Here is a 22,141-nt window from a genome sequence, read left to right on the forward strand (position 1 = left end):
TCTCCTGACCTCCTGATCCACCCACCTCAGCCTCCCAAAGTGCTGGGATTACAGGTGTGAGCCACCGCGCCTGGCCCTTGAAGTTTCAAAATGATTACCAGTTGCATCTTCTGATCTGAGAAACTCCATGTGTCTTTAAATAGTTCAGATACATCAAGGTTTATGGGTTAATTTTGACAACAGTGAGCAGTAATGTCCTCACTAAGATATCAGACATTTTTGAGAAACTGAAATGTGGGAGACACTGCAGTAGACTCAGGGATACTGGGGCCATTAAGCTATGTTAACTTCCTTGGAAATGCTCATGATCTTCTGGGCTAGTGGAACAAGATTACTGCTTAAATAGAGAATCAATGCCTTGTAGAAAAATGCTAGAGGAGTTTGAAAGAAGGAGTGTGTAATTCAACTTGACCCTGGCATGGGGAACAAGGCCAGAAGAGTTTGTGTAAGGTTAGAGAAAAAAATAAATTAAATCAATCATCTATTACTTATGTCATTAACTACAGCAACAGTCTGAATTTAGGAAACATGCTGGCCTGGACAACAGGAAAGAAACATAATGTAATGAGTTGCTTTACTTTCTGCTTGATACTACACAAGCCATTTCCATATAACCATCCTAGCAGGGGCGTTGACTTTCAAGGTCCTTGTAGGGAACCAGGGTCTGAAGACTCAAATGTTCACATTTTAGAGAGTTGTACACAAGTGTTCAGCATGAAGATTTTGGGGACTACTGGTGGTTTGGAAGCAGGCCATCCTAAGAGGACTCTGTTGTTTTACTGGTAGTAGAAAGCCGTTAATCTTGGGCTGGAAAGTGTAAAGATCAGATCCTAGAGCTTAGAAAGTCCTCAATTCTTCCAACTTCACTTGTCCTTAGTAAATCTTTCCTCTCTTGTATTTGTTTCCTGTATGTTGCCTCCTTTATGTTGTGTGTGTCTTTACAAATCCTCATTTCACTTTTTTCTGGCCATTCCTCTATTTTGATTCCATTTCTCTTCAATATAACCTGTGGGAAACCAGCCCAGAAATGCAGGCACTTGACTTAAATCTTTTTTTTTCTTGGAGACAAGAGTCTCTCTTTTGCCTGGGCTGGAGTGTGGAGTGGTGCGATCTTGGCTCACTGCAACCTATCTGTCTCCCAGATTCAAGCAATTCTCGTGCCTCAGCCTACCATGTAGGCGCACACCACCACACCTGGCTAATTTTTATGTATATGTATTTTTTTAGTAGAGATGGAGTTTTACCATGTTGGCCAGACTGGTCTCTAGCTCCTGGCCTCAAGTGATCTGCCTGCCTCAGCCTCCTGAAGTGCTGGGATTACAGGCATGAGCCACTGTGCCCGGCTAACTTAAACCATTATTGATAAAAGTGTCTTTATTTCAAGCCAATTTGCTTTCCCTTCCTATTCCCCTTAAATTACATTTGCACCTAGAAAGTTCAAATCTAATTGCTTTAAGGTTTACTTGATCCAAGCAGCAAATGTCTGGTGTTGATTTAGTCTTGATTTAAAATGTGGATTACGGCCGGGCGCGGTGGCTCAAGCCTGTAATCCCAGCACTTTGGGAAGCCGAGACGGGCGAATCACGAGGTCAGGAGATCGAGACCATCCTGGCTAACACGGTGAAACCCCGTCTCTACTAAAAAATACAAAAAACTAGCCGGGCGAGGTGGCGGGCGCCTGTAGTCCCAGCTACTCGGGAGGCTGAGGCAGGAGAATGGTGTAAACTCGGGAGGCGGAGCTTGCAGTGAGCTGAGATCCGGCCACTGCACTCCAGCCCGGGTGACAGAGCCAGACTCCGTCAAAAAAAAAAAAAAAAATGTGGATTACATGGTCCTGGAGAGTGTCACACTCTTATTAGTACTGATTGTAATACTTTAGAGAACTTTGAATCTCTACGAATTATTTTCTTCTGGTTGAAAATTGGGAAGAAATTCAGTTCCTTTTTCTCTTAAATAGTACCCATTTCACTAGTGAGAGGAGAGCACCCACTCTGTTTCAAATACCAGCCAGTTTCTCTCAGTTCAGGTTGTGTCAATAGCACTACAGCCAACAAACACCCTGGATCATTTTGTTCCTACCCACTGAGCAGTTTGCAGATTAAACCTATGGCCAAAGCCACCCCAAGCCATTAACTCACAAAATTACAAGGTTTAAGTACTTTTTTTTTGTAGAGAGAACATTCTCTAGTATAGAATAGTAAAGTCAACTGCAAAGGGGCCACAGTTCTGATTAGTTCATTCCTAGACTATGATTTTAGCCAGCTAAATCTGAGTACTACAACTGGCTTGTTCTGATTACGTGTGGCCACATGGATTCACAGAGAGAGCTCAAATATTCATGTTTGCTTACAATTTTGGGCTTGTCTTTTGCAGAGACAAACTTCCTTTGTGGCATGCAGTGCAGTGGCATGATCTTGGCTCACTGCAATCTCTGCCTCCCAGGTTCAAGCAATTCTTTTGCCTCAACCTCCTAAGTAGCTGGGATTACAGGCATGTGCCACCATGCCTGGCTAATTTTTGTATTTTTGATAGACAAACTTCCTTTGTCTCTGTCTTTGACCTCAAGGGTCATTTGAACTTCCCTGAGACAGCTCTACCTATATGGGCTCCCATGATCACTGGGGCCTCTGCAATTTGGACCAGAATTCTTCTGCCACTTTGTGCTTCTGGTGTGATGTAAACAGGAGCATTACCTGCAGCAGGTCCCTTGCTTAGCTGGGTGGAGTGGAAAAGGGAAGCGAAAAGAGAATATAGACAGGGTTTGAAAGCTGGGGTAACTTGGCCTAGCTTAGTGTTTTTAGAGTAAATAAGGAACTTTGTCCTGAGTCTTTTTTTTTTTTTCAGATGGAGTCTCGCTCTGTCGCCCAGGCTGGAGTGCAGTGTTGTGATCCCAGCTCACTGCAACCCCTGCCTCCCGGGTTCAAGTGATTCTTCTGCCTCAGCCTCCCGAGTAGCGGGGACTACAGGTGCCCACCACCATGCCTGGCTAATTTTTTGTATTTTTAGTAGAGACGGGGTTTCACCGTGTTAGCCAGGATGGTCTTGATCTCCTGACCTTGTGATCCGCCCACCTCAGCCTCCCAAAGTGCTGGGATTACAGGCCTGAGCCACTGCACCTGGCCTGGCCTAAGTCGTGATCTCTTGACTAAGAAATACCAGGATTAGTCTAAAGAGTAATCAGTAATTTATTTTTTTTTTTTGGGACGGGGGTCTTACTATCTTGCCTAGGCTGGTCTTGAACTCTTGAGCTCAAGCAACTTTCTGCCTTAGCCTACTGGGTAGACATTCCCCACCATGCCTGCCCTAAGGAGTAATTCTTGAACAAGCATAGAAGCATTTTGTTGAATTGAATTTCTTTCCTTGGTAACACTTCAAGTTTTATTTCCAGTTGGCCCAGAAGAGATAAGTTCTTGAAAGGTTGTGTGTAAATCAAAACATTGGTTGAAGGTTTTTTTTTCTGTTTTCCATAATATCTGATTTTTGTACTTCTGTATAATTTGCTTTAAAGTATGTTTGTTTGCTATTCCTGTTCTACTTGGAAACATTTATTTATAAGTAATGAATAAGCTATATAATTAATGAAATCTGGAAGATAATTACTTCATACAAGTGCAGACTATATTCCAAATGAAAATCAATTTCATAATATCATATGATAATGTAGATATTTTTGATACTTTATTTCAGAATTTTTATTTTACTTTATTCGTTTTATATAACAATACTTAATTTCTTCAGGTAACCTCTTAAAACTTCAAGTAGTTGAATAAATTAGAATGAGGTGAGGATGAAGGGTCTTCTGGGAGTGCACAGAGCTACAAAGATTTTGACTGAGTTAGAGGATTAAATCTATTAGTAAAAAATTATACCCAGAAGTCATTGAAATATCAGTTAACCCCCCAATGATGTTACCCAGGAGATTATAAAATATAAATTAGTTAAGTCTACCTGTTGGAAACCTTAGAAATATTCCCTTTCAATTATAAACTTCTTAACTAAGAGGAAAAACAAAGAGTTACTCATGAAAAGTTAGAAATTAAAACAAACAAAGGCTCTAAAAAGAAGAAAGTATTTTGTGGGGATTTGCTAAACATGAAGAAATGATTATTGTTTCTTATTAAATTTTACCCCTCTGAGACCCTGGTTTAACAGGTTTCAGAAATCACAATCATCCACCTGACACTTGAGTTCCTTTGCATTATTGAGAGCTGGGTTTTCTCTTAATTTCAGTGTAAAAAGACATCAAAGACCCCACTAAACGTCCAGGTCAAAGACCAGGCATGAGTAAATGGCCCAGAGACTAGCTTGATGTGAGTACATTTACTCCTAGTAATGTTCTCAATCCATAAGTTATCCAAATTATTACTGCTTTTTTTTTTTTTTTTTTTTTTGAGACAAAGCACTCTGTCACCCAGGCTGGAGTGCAGTGGCATGATCTTGGCTCACTGCAATCTCTGCCTCCTAGGTTCAAGCAATTATTTTGCCTCAACCTCCTGAGTAGCTGGGATTACAGGCATGCGCCACCATGCCTGGCTAATTTTTGTATTTTTGATAGAGACGGGGTTTCACCATGTTGGCCAGTCTGGTCTCGAACTCCTAGCTTCAAGTGATCCACCCACCTTGGCCTCCCAAAGTGCTGGGATTAAAGGGGTGAGTCACTGCACCTGGCTATTACTGCATTATTAATAGAACTGGAAGACTAACGTACCAGTGGAGGGACTGTCAGAGAAAAGCTTAAAGGATGGTAGAGACCATTTCTTCCTCTACAGGCAAGGAGTCTTTGCTTTAATCAGAACATATGAGATGTTCTCACAAATATATTCCACTCCTTCTGGTTCATGGGGTCTATGGCTCTGACCAACCTAAAGAGGCCACTTACCTTTAAAGCATGAAAATCTCAGCTTTCCTCTAAGTCCACCTTGCCCTCATCTCTGCTATCCTGACAACTGTGCTTTATGTTGGAATAATTCAAGTGCACCAGTAGTTTTTTACAGTTCAATATTAGAGGAAAGTACACTCAGAAAAAAAAATCTATTTTTAGGGGAGATGATCTCACTGTGTTGCCCAGGCTGGTCTTGAACTCCTGGGCTCAAGAGATTCTCCAGCCTTGGCCTCCCAAAGTGCTGGGATTACAGGTGTGTGCCACTATTCCTGGCTAAAAGTACACATTTTAATGTTTTAACCTACATTATTATTTCAAAAGATAAGATACTCTATTATGCTTTCTATGGCATTACTGTGACAGAAAACAAGAGAGCATTGTTTGCAGCTTTGGGTCAGAAAAAGGAAGGAAGGAAGGGAAGATAAGGTGGGTGGAGAGAGCAGGAGGCATGCTGGCTGGGGAGCTTCTCTCACCCCAGGCATTGAGTCTCAGCAAGCCCAAAATTACTAGGGAACTGGGGAGGAGAGGGGACAGTCTGGAAAAAGCAAATGGTCCAACCAGCATTCTGGCCTGGCCATCTGGGAATCTCTGCTGCAACTGCCTAAAGGACTACAGGGAACTTCTCCAGATGCAATCCTCCTAGTATTTATATCCTTCCCCCTTCCCAAACCGCAGTAGTTACAGCACAGCACACAAAGGGCCAGCCACTGTCATGCCCTGAGAAGGAAGGTTGTGGAATAAGAGGTGTACCAGTTAGGCTTTTATTTTATAGGGACTTGGACTCTTTTATTATTATTATTTTTTATTGAGACAGAGTTTCACTCTTGTTGCCCAGGCTGGAGTGCAATGGCACGATCTTGGCTCACTGCAACATCCACCTCCCAGATTCAAGTGATTCTCCTGCCTTGGACTCCCAAGAAGCAGGAATTACTGGCACCCACCACCACGCCTAGATAATTTTTTGTATTTTTAGTAGGGACGGGGTTTCACTATGTTGGACAGGCTGGTCTCGAACTCCTGACCTCAGGTGATCCACCCATCTCAGCCTCCCAAAGTGCTAGGATTACAAGCATGAGTCACCGTGCCCAGCCGGGACTTTGACTCTTATCTTGCATTCGGCTTGGCAAGGTTTAAAGCATGAAGTGACCTCTACTGGGTCTTCTCTCTCCCGAAAGCCAGTAACTCTTAAAACTGCATTGACTGGCTGAGGGCAGTTCCAGATCTGATAGAATAACAGTTAATATTGAGGAGGAACCTGCTGCATGTGAGGCACTGTTTTAAGTGCGTCATGTATGTTAATTCAGTAAGTCCTCAAAACCTCCCTATGGGGACTCATGTTACCCGATTTTACAGAGCTGGAAACAGAGGCACTGAGAAGAAAATGACTTGCTTAAGACTCATACCCAGAAAGACAGTGTACCTCCAGAGTCCAAGCTTACAGCCAGGAATCTCAGACTCTTTGTGAAGGGTCAGATAGTAAATATTGCAGTCTTTGTGGGCCATAGAGTCTCTGCTGCGGTGGTGTAAAAACATCCATAGGCAACACTTAAGTGAATGAACATAGATGAGTTTCTATAAATCTTTATTTACAAAAACAGGCAATGGGCAGGATTTGGCCTATAGGCCCTAGTTTGCTCACTGCAGCTCTTAACCACCAAATAGTACTACCCTGCATGGACCTAAAACCTCTCATTTATATTTCCTCAGACCACCTCAGGCCCTGTGACATTCCATTCAACAAGTATCATTATATGGAATCTATAGTTTACAACACATCTACTCTTCACAGCACTTTTGTGAGGCAGGTTTAATCAATGTTCCAGTTTTAGAGAAGAGCAAAACAGGCTTTAAAGACAAAGTTACTTGCCCAGAGTCTCAAGTTATGAAGTTCTTTGGCACATTCTAAATTTGAATTCTAATTCAATAAATGCCCATCAATCCTTACACTTTTACTTTTTTCTTCTAAAATTTGTCTTTTTTAATATTGTGGGCTGTGCTTTCTGGTTGGGAAAGCAAAGAAGAAGCAACCTAGTCTCTTCTTCTGGACCTTCTAGAATCGTCTATTTTGACCTTCTAGAACCTTCTAGATGAAAAATGTTCTTACACCATGCTAAGTCTCTGAAAGCCATAGGGCATGGACACAGCCTAAGTTTGACTGCTGACACTGCTTGCTGATTCTCATTCTAAGAACAAGAGAGGGTCTGTCAAATGCAGCATCTGTGCATCAATGTAGGGCCTAGGAATATGAGCCACAGCATCAGTGACTAACAATTATTTAAAGCTTACAACATGTTAGGTGCTGTGCTAAGTATTTAATATATATAAAATCATATTTAATCATCAGAATAACTCTTCAGGCAGGCAGGTCTCATTATCCCTATATTACAGATGAAGAAACAGAGGCACAGAGAGCAAAATAATGTGTGCTATAAGGACTGAGTGTCCTGTGTCCCTGGCCTTTCTTAAATTATTATTTTATTTTGGTCAAAAACACAACTTAAAATTTACCATCTTAACCATGTTTAAATGCATAGTGCAGTCGTGGTAATTATACGTACACTGTTGTGCAAAGGAGTTCTAGAAACTTTTCATCTTGCAAATGGAAAGTTTGTCCACTGAATGACAACTCTCCTTGTCTCTGATGTTTTAAAGGAGAGTTTAGTCAAATGTTCATACACAGGGCAGAGCGCCAGTCCTGGGCAATAACAGAGACGCTTTCAGTCAAAACAAGCTCTTTCTTACTCCCCTGTCATGTTTGAGGCACATGAGTGTAGGGTTAAAGATAAAGGAAGAAAATCTCTGGGGGAAAAGTGGCTCTTTGATCTCTCTGAACCAGGGCTTTTCATCCCTCCCACTGCTTATCTCTGGTGATATTGCATAAACCTGTGTGACTCCCAGCAAGGTAACCACAGCACGGTACGAGACATTATCTCACCATCCCACCACAATGTTTTCCACAGTTTATTTTGAGTTTTTAGAGAAGGGGTCTTGCTACATTGCCCACGCTCGTCTTGAACCCCTGGCCTCAAGTCATCCTCCCACCTCAGCCTCCTGAGTTGCTTAGGACTACAGGCATACCCCACCACACAGGGCCCTGTTTTCCACAGTTATTGTGTAAGAGCATAGCATTACTTAACCTTCAAAAATTCCTACGGAGAAATGGTCATTACTTGTATCACTGAGGGCTAGGGAAGTGTCAATCAGATAGAACTCACAGGGGCTACCATTTATTTTGATCCAGCGGCTGAATGCCTGACAGACACAGCACTCAGTTGCCATGTTGTGCTGGGCTCACAGATCCCACTGTCAGAATTAAATATAGGGAGGCTTTTGCCAAAGGTCTCTTGTTCAGGTCCTGAGTGCCAAAACATCCTTCCCATCTACTCCCTCCCCGGTGGGTGACAGCTGTGTTTTCTAGCTTAAACTATAGTCGTATCTTTTGTGTTTCTATCAGAACGTGAAAAAGACTGACTGGTTCCAGGAGTGGCCAGATTCCTATGCCAAACACATCTACAGCTCCGAGGACAAGAATGCGCAGCGGCACCTGAGCAGCTGGGCCATGCGCAACACCAACAACCACAACTCCCGCATCCTCAAGAAGTCCTGCCTGGGTGTGGTGGTGTGCGGCCGCGACTGCCTTGCAGAGGAGGGACGCAAGATCTACCTGAGACCTGCCATCTGTGACAAGGCCCGGCAGAAGCAGCAGCGTGAGTAGAGCTTGGTGGCACCAGCAGAAAAGCTGGCATCCCTCAGATGCCCCTACCGGATGGGTCACTATGTCCCAGCACCGCCCAAGGGCACAATGCTCACCCTGGAGTGTAGTGGCAGCCAAGGCTGTTCTGATATGGAGCATATGGAGGGGAACCAACCAGACCCCTTGTGCTCCAGCAAGGAGCCCCCATATCTGCCATACCCAGAGCACCCACCATCAAAAATGCCCCCTTTGGTTAAGGCAGTGGACTGAAGTCTCCTGTTAAAGGGAAGATGGCAGGCGTGGTGGCTCACACCTGTAATCTCAGCACTTTGGGAGGCCAAGATGAGAGGATAAATTGAGCCCAGGTGTTCCAGACCAGCCGGGGCAATATAAAGAGACCCCAACCCATACAAAAAAATTTAATCATTAGTCGGGTGTGGTTGCACATGCCTGTGGTTACAGCTACTCCGGAGGCTGAAGCATAAGGATTGCTTGAGCCTGGAAAGTCAAGGCTGCAGTGAACCATAATGGAGCCATTGCACTCCAGGCCAAGCAACAGAGTGAGATCCTGTCTCCAAAAAAACAGGAAAAATGGCCAGGGGCGGTGGCTCACACCTGCAATCCTAGCACTTTGGGAGGCCGAGGTAGGCAGCTCACCTGAGGTCAGGAGTTCGAGACCAGCCTGGCCAACAAGGCAGAACCCCCATCTCTACTAAACACACACACACACACAAATTTGCCGGGTGTGGTGGTGTGCACCTGTAATCCCAGCTACTTGGGAGGCCGAGGCAGGAGAATCACTCGAACCCAGAAGGCAGAGGTTGCAGTGAGCCAAGGTTGCACCACTTGCACTCCAGCCTGGGTGACAGACTTCATCCAAAAATAAAAGGAAAAATGTATCACTTAAGGGGTTAATGTTAATTCATCAATGGCCCATGTAAAATTTAGAAGAAAGTAGTTTATTGGACTTGCCACTGGACCTCTTGTGGGTCCCTAAGTGATCTCAATGTGTGCATTAATGTGGAATGGCAGCTGTGAAAGGTTAGACTCAATTCCATTCATTTAGGTTCACATCATAATCACGTGCTGAGATATTTGTTCATTTTCTTAAACACGTTCACTGGATTGTGAAATAGATACATTCAGCATGCCCTGTACCTTGCCCACTTCAAACCTCAAGTTACCTTATATTTTTCCCAGTAGTTTGTCTTCCAAACTTGCTCTTAGATCAGGACCTGGCATCAGTCATTTACACCTCTGAAAATGTAGTAGCTGCATTCACTCTCCCATGTAGCTTGGCCCCTTGACCCTTAGTTCTAATTGTGAGTTGAAAGAACTTCTCTTTTTTATTGTTTGAGACAGAGTCTCACTCTGTCACCCAGGCTGGAGTGCAGTGGTGCGATCTCAGTTCACTGCCACCTCCACCTCCCAGGTTCAAGCGATTCTCCTGCCTCAGCCTCCAGAGTAGCTGGGACTACAGTTGTGCACCACCACGCCCGGCTAAGTTTTGTATTTTTAGTAGAGACGGGATTTCACCATATTGGCCAGGCTAGTCTCGAGCTTCTGGCCTCAAGTGGATCCGCCTGCCTTGGCCTCCTAAAGTGCTGGGGTTACAAGTGTGAGCCACCGTGCCTGGTCAAAATTTCAAATATCACTAAATAAGTAGGGAGGGATTTTCTGCTCAGAAGAGCTCCTCCCTGACCTGTGAAATATCCTACTTGGTAGGCAACCACTTCCCCTATGCATGTGTGAGACCCATCTGGGCCATTTTGGTGGCTAGGCTTCCAAGGGTCAGGGGTAATATCTAGTGGATGGGAGCTCATGAGACTCTGCCCAGATTTATCCTCTGCCATCCTGCAGTCAGGGCTAAAATCTTCAAGGCTGCCCAGGAGTCAACCGACATGGTTCAGCCAGGTGTAGTCATTTTCCTCTGCTCTTTTGTAGGGAAACGCTGTCCCAACTGTGACGGGCCTCTGAAGCTCATCCCTTGCCGAGGTCATGGGGGCTTCCCGGTCACCAACTTCTGGAGGCACGATGGACGCTTTATATTTTTCCAGGTTGGATTTTTGAGTTAGTTGCGTGAGAGTTTCATTACTGAGGAGTTTCACCAGAGGCTAGAGATACACTGGTGAATGAGATCCTGCACCATCCCTGAGGGCTCACACTCTGAGAGAGCAAGCTTGTCTGTCTCCTGCACTTCTAATAGATGTTTGAAGTGCTGGGGAGCTCTAGAAGGGGAGCTGGCTGTCTCTGCTTCCACTCCTCAGGAGAAGAGGCCGCTAATCTAGTCACACTGAGGTTAGCACAGTGCTTCTAAGCATGCCACATGCCACTGGTAGCCTTCAGCAAATCTGAGTTCGAACACCAGCTCTGACTTTTTACTCGCTCTGTAAACCCGAGCAGGTGACTTTCCTCTTCCACGTCCCAGTTTTCTGTAGAATGTGTAAGAGTACTAATGGGGCAGTGGCACCAACAGTGGTGAAGAATGGTCCCTGACTCAGGCTGCCTGGGTTTGAATTAGTGGGATGCTGGTAAACCAGTTCTCCAAAAAGAAAATGTCCTGATTTGTAGCATTTGCCAACTTCGGTAATGGAAATATTCCCATGGTGGCTGATTTCAAGCCTGCAGTCATTTTTAACAATCAGCCTAGAAAATCCCTGAATGTTTAACTATTGACTCTCAGCTTTGGCCAGCTCCAGGTAGGGGAATCCTATCTCCCTCACTTCTAGATGAGGTTACCCAGCTGGCATAATCACTCCATGCCTCAGTTTCCTGTTCTGTAAATTGGGGGTGATAATAATAGTATGTACCTCAAGGGTTGTGCTGAAGACGAAATGAGATATAAGGTGCACAGGGTGTTTATTAGTGTCCGGCACATACCACAGGAAGCATTTAATAAGTGTTACTTAGCACTGTGATTATGGCTTTGCTGGGTGGGTGAGAGGCAGGCAGGCAGGCAGGAGCGTGGTGGGCTTGGGAGCGTCTTCAGAGGTTCATCCAGTCTTGTTACCATAGGCGACTGCAACACCACCCTGGGGGCAGGACACAGAGTGAAGCACAGTCTAGTTAGTGTTACATCGTTTCTTTTCTACTTCCTTGTCTCTTTTCAGTCAAAGGGAGAGCATGATCATCCAAAACCAGAAACCAAGTTGGAGGCGGAGGCAAGAAGAGCCATGAAGAAAGTGCATACAGCACCTTCCTCCATCTCCTTGAGCCTGAAGGGGAGCACAGAGACCAGGGTAATCCTTCATTATGTATATTCAACACACGCAGAACCTTGCCACGCCTTTGCTGGGAGCGGTTTCCTGGGTTCCTTGCTGACACAGGAAAAGCCAGAAATCATGGATTATCAGGCTCATCTGCAAACAAGCATGTGCCAAAGAAATTAAATCTGAGGCTTTACTCTTACTTTCTACCATCTTTGTAGCATGCTCTGAACCATAAAGTCCATGTAGTTGGAGAATCATCTTCCCTACTACAATTACAAAGAGAAACTTGAATTAGCACTTAACTTATATTTGACAAGAATCAAAAACAATTAAAATGATCTCCACAAAATAGTAACCTCATGCATTTCACCGCCCACCCCCTCCCCGCCCTCCTGAATTTCCATACATCCCCAAACAGATGGTTTTCTTAGCATATTCTATCAAGATGAAATAAGCAAGCAGTTTCCGAAAATGATGGCTGTCCTAGGGTGGCAATAGTGGAGTGGAGGCTCTTCCCCACAGACAAACTGTGATGTGAAGTCCACTGCTTTATGGGCGGCAGAGCATAGGTTTTCTTGCATTTGTTTAATATTGATAGTAGTTCCCATACTTTTTCTACTGTTCAAAGTTGCACATGTCTTTTTGGGAGAACAGAGATGGAGCTGGTCCATCCCTAGAGGCTCTAAAAGTACTTTATTTAAACAAAAATTGTAATGTGGGTCTGTTGTAGGGAAATGCGAGCCCCCCAAACCCAAATGGCTATTTCCTCATCCTTTCTCCCAGCCATGGGACAAGTCAAGTGGCATTTCAGTCTCTCATCCAATCTACCTGGTCACAACCCTTTTTCTCTATCCCCTAAAAATATCCCCTTAACAGCAAGTAGTTTTACCTAAACAAGAGCATAACTTAATTCTCAACCAGATCCTTTTTTTTTAATGATTAACTAAAGAAAAATATACTTCTTCCATTTAGAAAAATAAATGAATGTACCACTTATGTTCTAGAGGTCTGATTTATGGTTCAACAAAATTCCCATGAATTTACAGAAAAATCTCTTGAGGAAAGGAAAAAGAAAAAAACGACAGCAACCATGGTCTCTCACATTCCAACCAGCACTAAGAAACAGAAAAGCCAAGGGAGGAAATGATGAGAGCGAGAGACCCCTGAGAGCTGTGCTGAGTATAATATAAATCTTTGAAGTTATACTTTGATATTTTGTGAATAGTTCCTTATAAGTCTCTCAAAAAGGTAATTAGAGGCCAGGCGCTGTGGCTTATGCCTGTAATCCCAGCACTTTGGGTGGCCAAGGCGTGCGGCTCACTTGAGGTCAGGAGTTCAAGACCAGCCTGGCCAACATGGCGAAACCCCATCTCTACCGAAATTACAAAACTTAGCTGGGCGTGGTGGCAGGCGCCTGTAATCCCTGCTATTGGGAGGCTGAGACATGAGAATCGCTTGAACCCGGGAGGTGGAGGTTGCAGTGAGCTGAGATCGCACCACTGCACTCCAGCCTGGCTGGGCAACAGAGCAAGACTCCATCTCAAAAATAAAACACAAAAAGGCAATTAGGATATCAGATTTGTGTTTGAGTGTGAAACATCCTAAACACACTCATGTCTCCACAGAATGTAGGGAAATGTGGCTCTTACTGGTTAGTAAGCTTTAACATGGAAACAGAGGCAGCCTTTGCCTTTTTCAATGTGTCGTGGTTGTGGTCAAGCTGCTGCATGTGTTTATGCGTCAAGTATTAATGTGTAAGGAATGAGGAAAATCTGACGGAGCTCTTATTTGTACAGAGTAACTCATGGATGCCTATGGTAGTGGTTTGGATTTGCTTAACTTATTAACACGAGCATTTCACTTTCCTTTCCAGTCTCTTCCAGGTGAAACACAAAGTCAGGGGAGTTTACCTTTAACTTGGTCTTTCCAGGAAGGCGTCCAACTGCCTGGTAGTTACAGTGGACATTTAATAGCTAACACTTCTCAGCAGAACTCACTAAATGATTGCTTTTCCTTCTCCAAGAGTTATGGTCTGGGAGGAATCACAGATCTGACTGACCAGACTTCCACTGTGGACCCCACGAAGCTCTATGAAAAGCGTAAATTGTCCAGTAGCAGAACCTACAGTAGTGGAGACCTGCTTCCTCCTTCTGCCTCCGGAGTCTACTCTGATCACAGCGATCTGCAAACATGGAGTAAAAATGCTGCTTTGGGGAGAAATCATCTTAATGACAACTGTTACTCCAATTATCCTTTTCCTCTGACCAGCTGGCCTTGCAGCTTCTCTCCTTCCCAAAACTCTTCAGAACCCTTTTACCAGCAGATTCCATTGGAGCCACCTGCAGCCAAAACTGGCTGTCCCCCATTATGGCCAAATCCAGGGGGGAATCTTTATGAAGAGAAAGTACATGTGGATTTTAACAGCTACGTCCAGTCCCCTGCATACCATTCACCTCAGGAAGACCCCTTTCTCTTCACCTACGCCTCTCATCCTCATCAGCAATATTCACTGCCAAGCAAGAGCAGCAAATGGGATTTTGAGGAAGAAATGACATACTTGGGTTTGGATCACTGCAACAGTGAGATGCTTCTGAACCTGTGTCCTTTGAGATGACCCGAATCTTTCACTATGTGCATCTCCGCCCCTCAAAAATGGGGAAGGGCTGAAAGAATTTCCGTAGGAAATAATTTTTAAAACATAACCATAGATAAATGAGAATCACGATAAGCAGTAGACAAGGCTTTTTTTCCTTTTCTTTTTCTTTCTTTCTTTTTTTTTTTTTTTTTTTGAGTCTCACTCTTTTGCCCAGGCTGGAATGCAGTGGTGCGGTCTCGGCTCACTGCAACCTCTGCCTCCTGGGTTCGAGTGATTCTCCCGCCTCAGCCTCCAGAGTAACTGGGGTTACAGGCGACTGCCACTGCGCCTGGCTAATTTTTCTATTTTTAGTAGAGACAGGGTTTCACCATGTTGGCCAGGCTGCTCTCGAACTCCTGATCTCAAGTGATCCGCCCACCTCAGCATCCCAAAGTGCTGGGATTACAGGCGTGAACCACTGTGCCTGGCTGACAAGGCTTTTTTTTTCATATGAGTAATTTTTTTGGCTCCTTCTCCTCCAATCTAGTACTTCCACCCTCAGTAAGGAATGGAAACCTGTCCCGTCTGGGATGTGAAATGCCCTGTGCTTTTTCCCCCACATTGTTTGGGGCTCCCAGCACCTCAGCCACATTGCATGCTGGATTTTCATTGTCATTGTTGCAAATGATATGGAGCAGACATGTGACATGCCCACCTATGCAGGACCCAATCTATGCCTTCCTGGGAACTGAGAATGAAGAAACAGAAGTAGATGGTAGAAGAACTGCCTAAGGTGTGAAAAGCTGAAGATTCTACCACTGAAGTACTGAATATGTTATCTAGTTGTGAGATTAGTGTGTAAAATACATGTTTTCTAGATGATTTCTAAGACTTGTGATGACAAGGAACCTGACCTAACCCCATTATTCATAAAGACAAAGAACAGCAATGTTAAATTGCCATACGAAGAGAAATACTAGTGATATGCATGGTCTCCTTGCCTCTCACTGACTTCCCCTTGCACAGGGGCTTCTGTTTTGTCCCATTTATTATTTCTGACACCTATATCAATGTGGGGTTTATAATAGGTGAGAAATGTTTGCTTAGAGAAGCTCTTGGGCAATTAGCCTGGCAGTGATTGGCCGGCCATGTTTGAATGCCAGTTTCTCTTCTTTGCTGAAGTACTTTATAATAAATAAAAGTAAGCCTAGACACAAAATCTGGAGAGAACCATGCAATAAACAAGTATTTTTAAAATAAATGATTCCTTCTCCTTTATTAGAATAGTAACAGATGCACATGATACAAAATTCAAAAGTGAAAAAGAAGTCTCCTATTTCTAGTCTCCTCTCTGTAACACTGACAAGTTTCTTGTCTATTATTCCAGATATTAGAGATGTTCTCTGCATATATATAATTATATGTAATGTATATGAAATACATTACATAAAATACATACACATAAAATGTTTATATATATATATATGAGAGAGAGAGACAGATGACATAAGTGGTATCATATCAGATTCATTTCTGACATGGTTTTTGTCATTTTAGGACCCAATTTGAGCATTAGGTTCTTATAAGCATATAGGATCACAGCTGCTTCATTTTTAATAGTGCATTGTGTATTACATGACTTATAATTAAATAGTCCCTATTGATAAACATTTAGATTTGTTCAAATCTTCTAAATTCCTTTGTTTAAGTGGCAAGACTATATCTAAAACTTCTATATTGGCCAGGCATGGTGGCTCACACGTGTAACCCAGCACTTTGGGAGGCCAAGGTGGGTGGATCACTTGAGCCCAGGAGTTCAAGACCAACCTGGGCAACATAGCGGGACCCCCGTCTCTACAAAAAATTAAAAATTAGCTGGGTGTCATCATGCATACCTGTAGTCTCAGCTACTTGGGAGGTAGGAGGATCACTTAAGTCAGGGAGGTCGATGCTTATCAAATCAGTGAGCCATGATTGTGCCACTGTATCCCAGCCTGGATGACAGAGTCTCAATCAATCAGTCAATCGATAAAAACCTTATATATTCAGGTTAGCAGAATTGTAAAGCGAATACTTTTGTAAACACTATCTGGACCAAGAAATAGGATCTACTGGCACTGCAGATGTTCCCCTTATTGTGGATTTCAGTCCCACCCACTGTTGATCACAACCCTCTCCCTGTATCCCAAAGGTGATCACTAGACTGGCTGTTTACATTTTTACTACCTTTGTATGTATTCCTAAACTATAGTTTGGTTTGGTCTTTTTGGGGAGCCTAAGAAATAGAATCATATGGTATACTTTGAAGAATTAATTGAAGTATAATGCGCATATAGAAGAGTGCATAGGTCATAGCATAGAGCTCAATTGTTGTAAGAACACACCAGTCTAGCCATCATCTAGTTAGTGTACATTTTTGTATGATCTTGCCTTTTCTGGTCAACATTGTATCCATAAGAAGGTAGCTGTAATTTGTTATTTTCATTGCTGTAATACATTTCTTTATTCTCACCCAAAATGAAATGAAAGAGCTAAAGAAATAGTAACTGTCTGAAGGAAACTTTAGCTCCTGTTGGTCCAAGGCTTTCTGGGTATTGCAAACATTTTGCCTCCACCAGACTAGGCATCCTGTTATTCCAAACCTTTTCTCATTTTCAAAAACTATAATCTTGGCCAGGCACGATGGCTCATGCTTGTAATTCCAGCACCTTGGGAGGCCGAGGTGTGAGGATCGCTTGAGCCTAGGAGTTTGAGACTAGCCTGGGTAACATAGCAAGACTCTAAAAAATATTTTTAAAATTAGCTGGCCATGGTGATGTGTACTTATAGTCCCAGCTACTCGGGAGACTGAAGCGAGAGGATTGCTTTAGCCCAGGAGGTTGAGGCTGCAGTGAGCCGTGATTGTGCCGCTGCATTCCAGTCTGCGCGACAGAGCCAGATCCTGTCTCAAAAATAAATAAATAAACAAAATCCAAAAAACTATTCTATTGATATTTATCAAAGTGAGAACATACACATAGCTCAAAGGTCAGCTGGCATCACAAAGCTTACTATGAACAACAGCTGTCTCTGCTCCCAAGTCCTATTCCCACCCCTCCAAGAGGTCTCCACTTTTTAACTCCTTGAGTTATTTCTAGTACTTACTTCTGTATTATTAGAGAATGTGCTTACACGTCTTTTAGTTTTATATGTCTATTGTTTTCTGATTATAGGATTTAGGACATATGCACCACTTCTTGCCTCGATCATGCATTCTTCCAGCAAATTACAAAAATCAGTTGTATTGAAAAACAGTTTACGTACAATAAAACTCAACTCGGCCAGCACAGTGGGTCACGCCTGTAATCCCAGCACTTTGGGAGACTGAGGCAGGTGGATCACCTGAGGTTGGCAGCTGAAGACCATCCTGACCAACATGGAGAAGCCCCATCTCTACTAAAAATACAAAATTAGCCGGGCGTGGTGGTACATGCCTGTAATCTCAGCTAATCAGGAGGCTGAGGCAGGAGAATTGCTTGAACCCCGGAGGTGGAGGTTCAATCTTGCGGTGAGCTGAGATTGCGCCATTGCACTCCAGCCTGGGCAACAAGAGCGAAACTCTATCTCAAAACAAAAAAAACAACAACAAAAAACTCAACTCATTTTACAGAGTTTTGAACACTGTACACGTGGTCATTGTATACAATGAAACCTCACCAAAATCAAGATATGGCAGTTCCCCTGAAAAGTCCTGCTGTGCCTTTTGCAGTTAATTCCCTCTGGGATCCCCAGCCCCCAGCAACTCCTGGAGCCTTTTATCTCTGAACAAGTGTGGGCAGGCTGCTCTGTGATCCTGCTGCTCCTTCGTCTTTGGGCTTACTTTCCTCTCCTCTCGATCGGGTTTGTGTCTTTCTCATTCTGGGTGTATTCCATCATTTTGGTAGAGCACACACCCCACTAGTTCTCTAAGAAAAGTTGCATGGGAGATACATTTTTGAAGCACTTGAATGTCTGGAAATGTCTTAATCATATACTTGGTTTTTGTTTTTGTTCTTTTACTTGACACAGAGTTTACCTGAGATTAGAAGTGCAGGTTGAAAGTAATTTTCATTCAAAATGGCCGGGTGTGGTGGCTTATGCCTGTAATCCCAGCACTTTGGGAGGGCAAGGTGGGCGGATCACCTGAGGTCAGGAGTTCGAGACCAGCCTGGCCAACATGGTGAAACCCCATCTCTAGTAAAAATACAAAAATTAGCCAGGCGTGGTGGCATGCACCTGTAATCCCAGCTACTTGGGAGGCTGAAGCAGGAGAATTGATTGAACCCGGGAGGTGGAGATTATAGCCAAGATCGTGCCACTGCACTCCAGCCTAGGCAACAGATCGAGACTCTGTCTCAAAAAAAAAAAAAAAAAAAAAAGCCGGGCATGGTGGCTCATGTAATCCCAGTACTTTGGGAGGCCGAGGCAGGCGAATCACAAGGTCAGGAGTTCAAGATCAGCCTGGCCAATATGGTCAAACACCATCTCTACTAAAAATAATTTAAAAAAAATTAGCTGTGTGTGGTGGCCCATGCCTATAGTCCCAGCTACTCGGGAGGCTGAGGCAGAAGAATTGCTTGAACCCGGGAGGCAGAGGTTGCAGTGAGCTGAGATCGTGCCACTGCACTCCAGCCTGGGCAACAGAGCGAGACTCCTTCTCAAAAAAAAAAAAAAAAAAATCATTCAAAAATCTGAAATTACTGCTCCACTGTCCTCTAGTATTCAGAGCTGCTGTTGAAAAATCTGGATATCATTTGGATTTCTGGTCCTTTGAACATGGCCTACTTTTTCTCTCTAGGAGCTTTCAGATAGTTTTATTATTTCTTGTTACTTGAAATTTCGTGACAATAAGCCTTGAGATAGGCCTTTTCATTTCTTATTCATTGTATAAGGCCCTGAGGCTTTTAATATAATCATTCATATTTTTCAGTTCTTGGATATGTTCTTGTATTTTTCAAAAATATTTTTTTTCTTTCTTTTTTCTGGTTGTCTTTTTGGAACTTTTTTCAGAAGAGTATTGCATTCAACAAATTTTCACGGAGCACCTAAGAATGCTGTCATCCTGGGCACTGTGCTTTTGTGGGCTGCTCTGCCAGGCAAAACTGCATCTGCTCTGTTTAGTGAGCATTGACTGGGGGCAAGAACCACACTTGGGCCTAGAAAATGTTACAGGATATTACACCTGACTGTAAGGATTCAAACCTGTTAAGGTTAAGATAAAATACAAACAGAAAAATATAATAGGGACTAGGCATGGGATCCCAGGCTGGGATCACGCCTGTAATCCCAGCACTTTGGGAGGCTGAGGTGGGCGGCTCACCTGAGGTCAGGGGTTTGAGACCAGCCTGGCCAATGTGGTAAAACCCCATCTCTACTAAAAAGACAAAAATTAGCCAGGCATAGTGGCTCATGCCTGTAATCCCAGCTACTTGGGAGGCTGAAGCAGGAGAATTGATTGAACCCGGGAGGTGGAGATTATAGCCAAGATCGTGCCACTGCACTCCAGCCTAGGCAACAGATCGAGACTCTGTCTCAAAAAAAAAAAGGAAAGGAAAGAAAAAATATGAAAGGTAAATAAAATGGGAACATGGATGTTACTACAGCACTAAAATGTATTATATTTGATACTGTCTTGATATGTATGTGTAAATCATTTCCTGTTTAGCACCTGGCTCAATGCCAGGCTCCTAGGGTTGCTCAGTGTGCATAACTGCCTTAGAATGGACCAAATGTAAAAAATTATCAAAGGTCAATCAAAAGCAACTGTGGGACTGGGCACAGTGGCTCACACCTGTGATTCCAGCACTTTGGGAGGCTGAGGCGGGCTGACCACTTGAGGTCAGGAGTTTGAGACCAACCTGGCCAACATGGAGAAACCCTGTCTCTACTGAAAATGCAAAAATTAGCTGGGAGTAGTGGTGTGCACCTGTAATACCAGCTACTTGGGAGGCTGAGGAAGGACAATCGCTTGAACCCAGGAGGTGGAGAAGGTTGCAGTGAGGTGAGATTGTGCCACTGCACCCCAGCAAGCCTGGGTGACAGAGCAAGACTCCGTCTCAAACAACAACAACAACAAACCATTGTTGGGACTATTACTCTGATCTTAATAAAAATGTAGTATGAATAAAATATCCAAAGTAGGGACTTGTTTCACTGCCTATTTTGTATAAAAGTCATTTATTATTTAGCTTAAGGTAGCAGACCAAATGTATGCCTTTGCTGGAAATCCTAATTGTCAATAATGAGGCATGAAAAAATGAACTAAGAGAACATAAGGGGGATAATAAGTGCATCAGAAACGTTGACAAATTTTTGGAAAATGGAAATGGATGGAGTATATGGACCTATAATGAGGAGTCACAAAGAAGTGAAATGGAAAGGCAGGACCCTGGAAAGGCTGTGGACTGATGTCACTGAGCTGAAGGGTAGGAATGAGGAGAGATGGGCACAGGAAACAGGACCAATACTTAAAAGTCTTTCTGCAGATCAACTGCTACCAGTCAGGACTTCACCCAAACATGCATCCCAGGGAATACAGTTAAAAATAATAAAAATACAATAAAAATAAAGGTAAGACTTGTCTCAAGAGAAATTGAATTAACTATTCTAGGGGAACTGAGGCTTCCACTTGGGTACTTGTTCCTGAGAATAAAGCACTTTGTATTGTTGCATTTTGGAAGTGAAGGACATTTGATCTTGAGGCTGGAATCTTCAAAGCCACAGATAAGAAAAAATGGCCCTTGCTACTATGTAGCTGTGTCCTAAACCACTTGCATAGACACAATGGGTTCCAACTTTTTAATTAACTGCAGATGAAATACAAAAGACCCCATAATAGTTCCAGCACAGAATGTTACTGTGGTAAAGGTGTGGTTGACAGAGGCAAAAGAGAAAAAAAAGTGGAAGAAGATATGGGTAGGGTCAACACATCTGTGTGTGCTGGCTAAGGATGGAAGAATAAACAGTGATTTAATGTTACTTTAAGTTGCAAAGATATCTAGTAGAGGCATGGAGAATAATCATACAACAGCATATGACTGCAAAAAGTCAAGAAGAAGAAGGTAGAGACAGGGAAAGGAGCAAAAACACAAGTGAGGAAAACCCCATTTTTCATCCTGGGCAATCACTAGAGATCCAGACTTGATACATTAAGAAACGGAAGAATGAGCATGTGATTTAGAATGATGAGGGTTACCTCAGAAAAACCAAAGTTAGAAAAGGTTTAAATTTGCTTTGTCTTGGGGAGCATTGGGGGAGGGGCAGTACTTTTTAGTATAAACTCTGTGTGTACTATCGTATTTCTTTACTATGTACAAATGTTTTTGATCCAAAAATGAAATAAAAATCACTAGATGAACTTATCTTAATGTGAATTTGTCGCACATATTTTTAATGGCTTCTGTTGTTAGTTGCATATGATTAGTATATTTGTGGAGGTTGTTTTGTTTTGTTTTGGTAGAAACAGGGATCTCCCGTACTGCTCAGGCTGGTCTCGAACTCCTGGGCTCAAGGGAGCCTTCAGCCTTAGCCTTCCAAAGCACTGGGATTACAGACATGAGTCACCACACCCGGCCAACATTTGTGTTTATATGCAAGTAGTAACAGCTGTGCTACTATTCAGTATTTTTCTACGAACTACTGACATATTAGCTGATCCCAAGGGCACTAATGGCCCTCCATTTAGGGGAGTGCTTTGCTGTTCACTTGTGGGTCCTATTTAATTAGGAAATGGGTAAGTGGAGAGGACTAAGCTCAGAGAGGCA

General features: G+C 43.3%; 1 protein-coding gene across 1 annotated transcript in view; it reads left to right on the top strand.

The window, feature by feature from the left end:
- GCM1 (glial cells missing homolog 1 (Drosophila)) overlaps positions 1-15,621 on the top strand; it is a 22,926-nt gene extending 7,305 nt beyond the window's left edge. Inside the window, exons 3-6 of the mRNA XM_011960215.1 lie at positions 8,337-8,589; positions 10,521-10,633; positions 11,687-11,815; positions 13,659-15,621. Coding sequence (XP_011815605.1) covers positions 8,337-8,589; positions 10,521-10,633; positions 11,687-11,815; positions 13,659-14,399 — 1,236 coding nt within the window. The 3' untranslated portion in view covers positions 14,400-15,621. The remainder of the gene's footprint in view (positions 1-8,336; positions 8,590-10,520; positions 10,634-11,686; positions 11,816-13,658) is intronic.
- Positions 15,622-22,141: the final 6,520 nt, after the last annotated feature.

This window comes from Colobus angolensis, unplaced genomic scaffold (assembly GCF_000951035.1).
Source record: "Colobus angolensis palliatus isolate OR3802 unplaced genomic scaffold, Cang.pa_1.0 Scaffold51, whole genome shotgun sequence".
Classification (NCBI taxonomy): Eukaryota; Metazoa; Chordata; class Mammalia; order Primates; family Cercopithecidae; genus Colobus; species Colobus angolensis.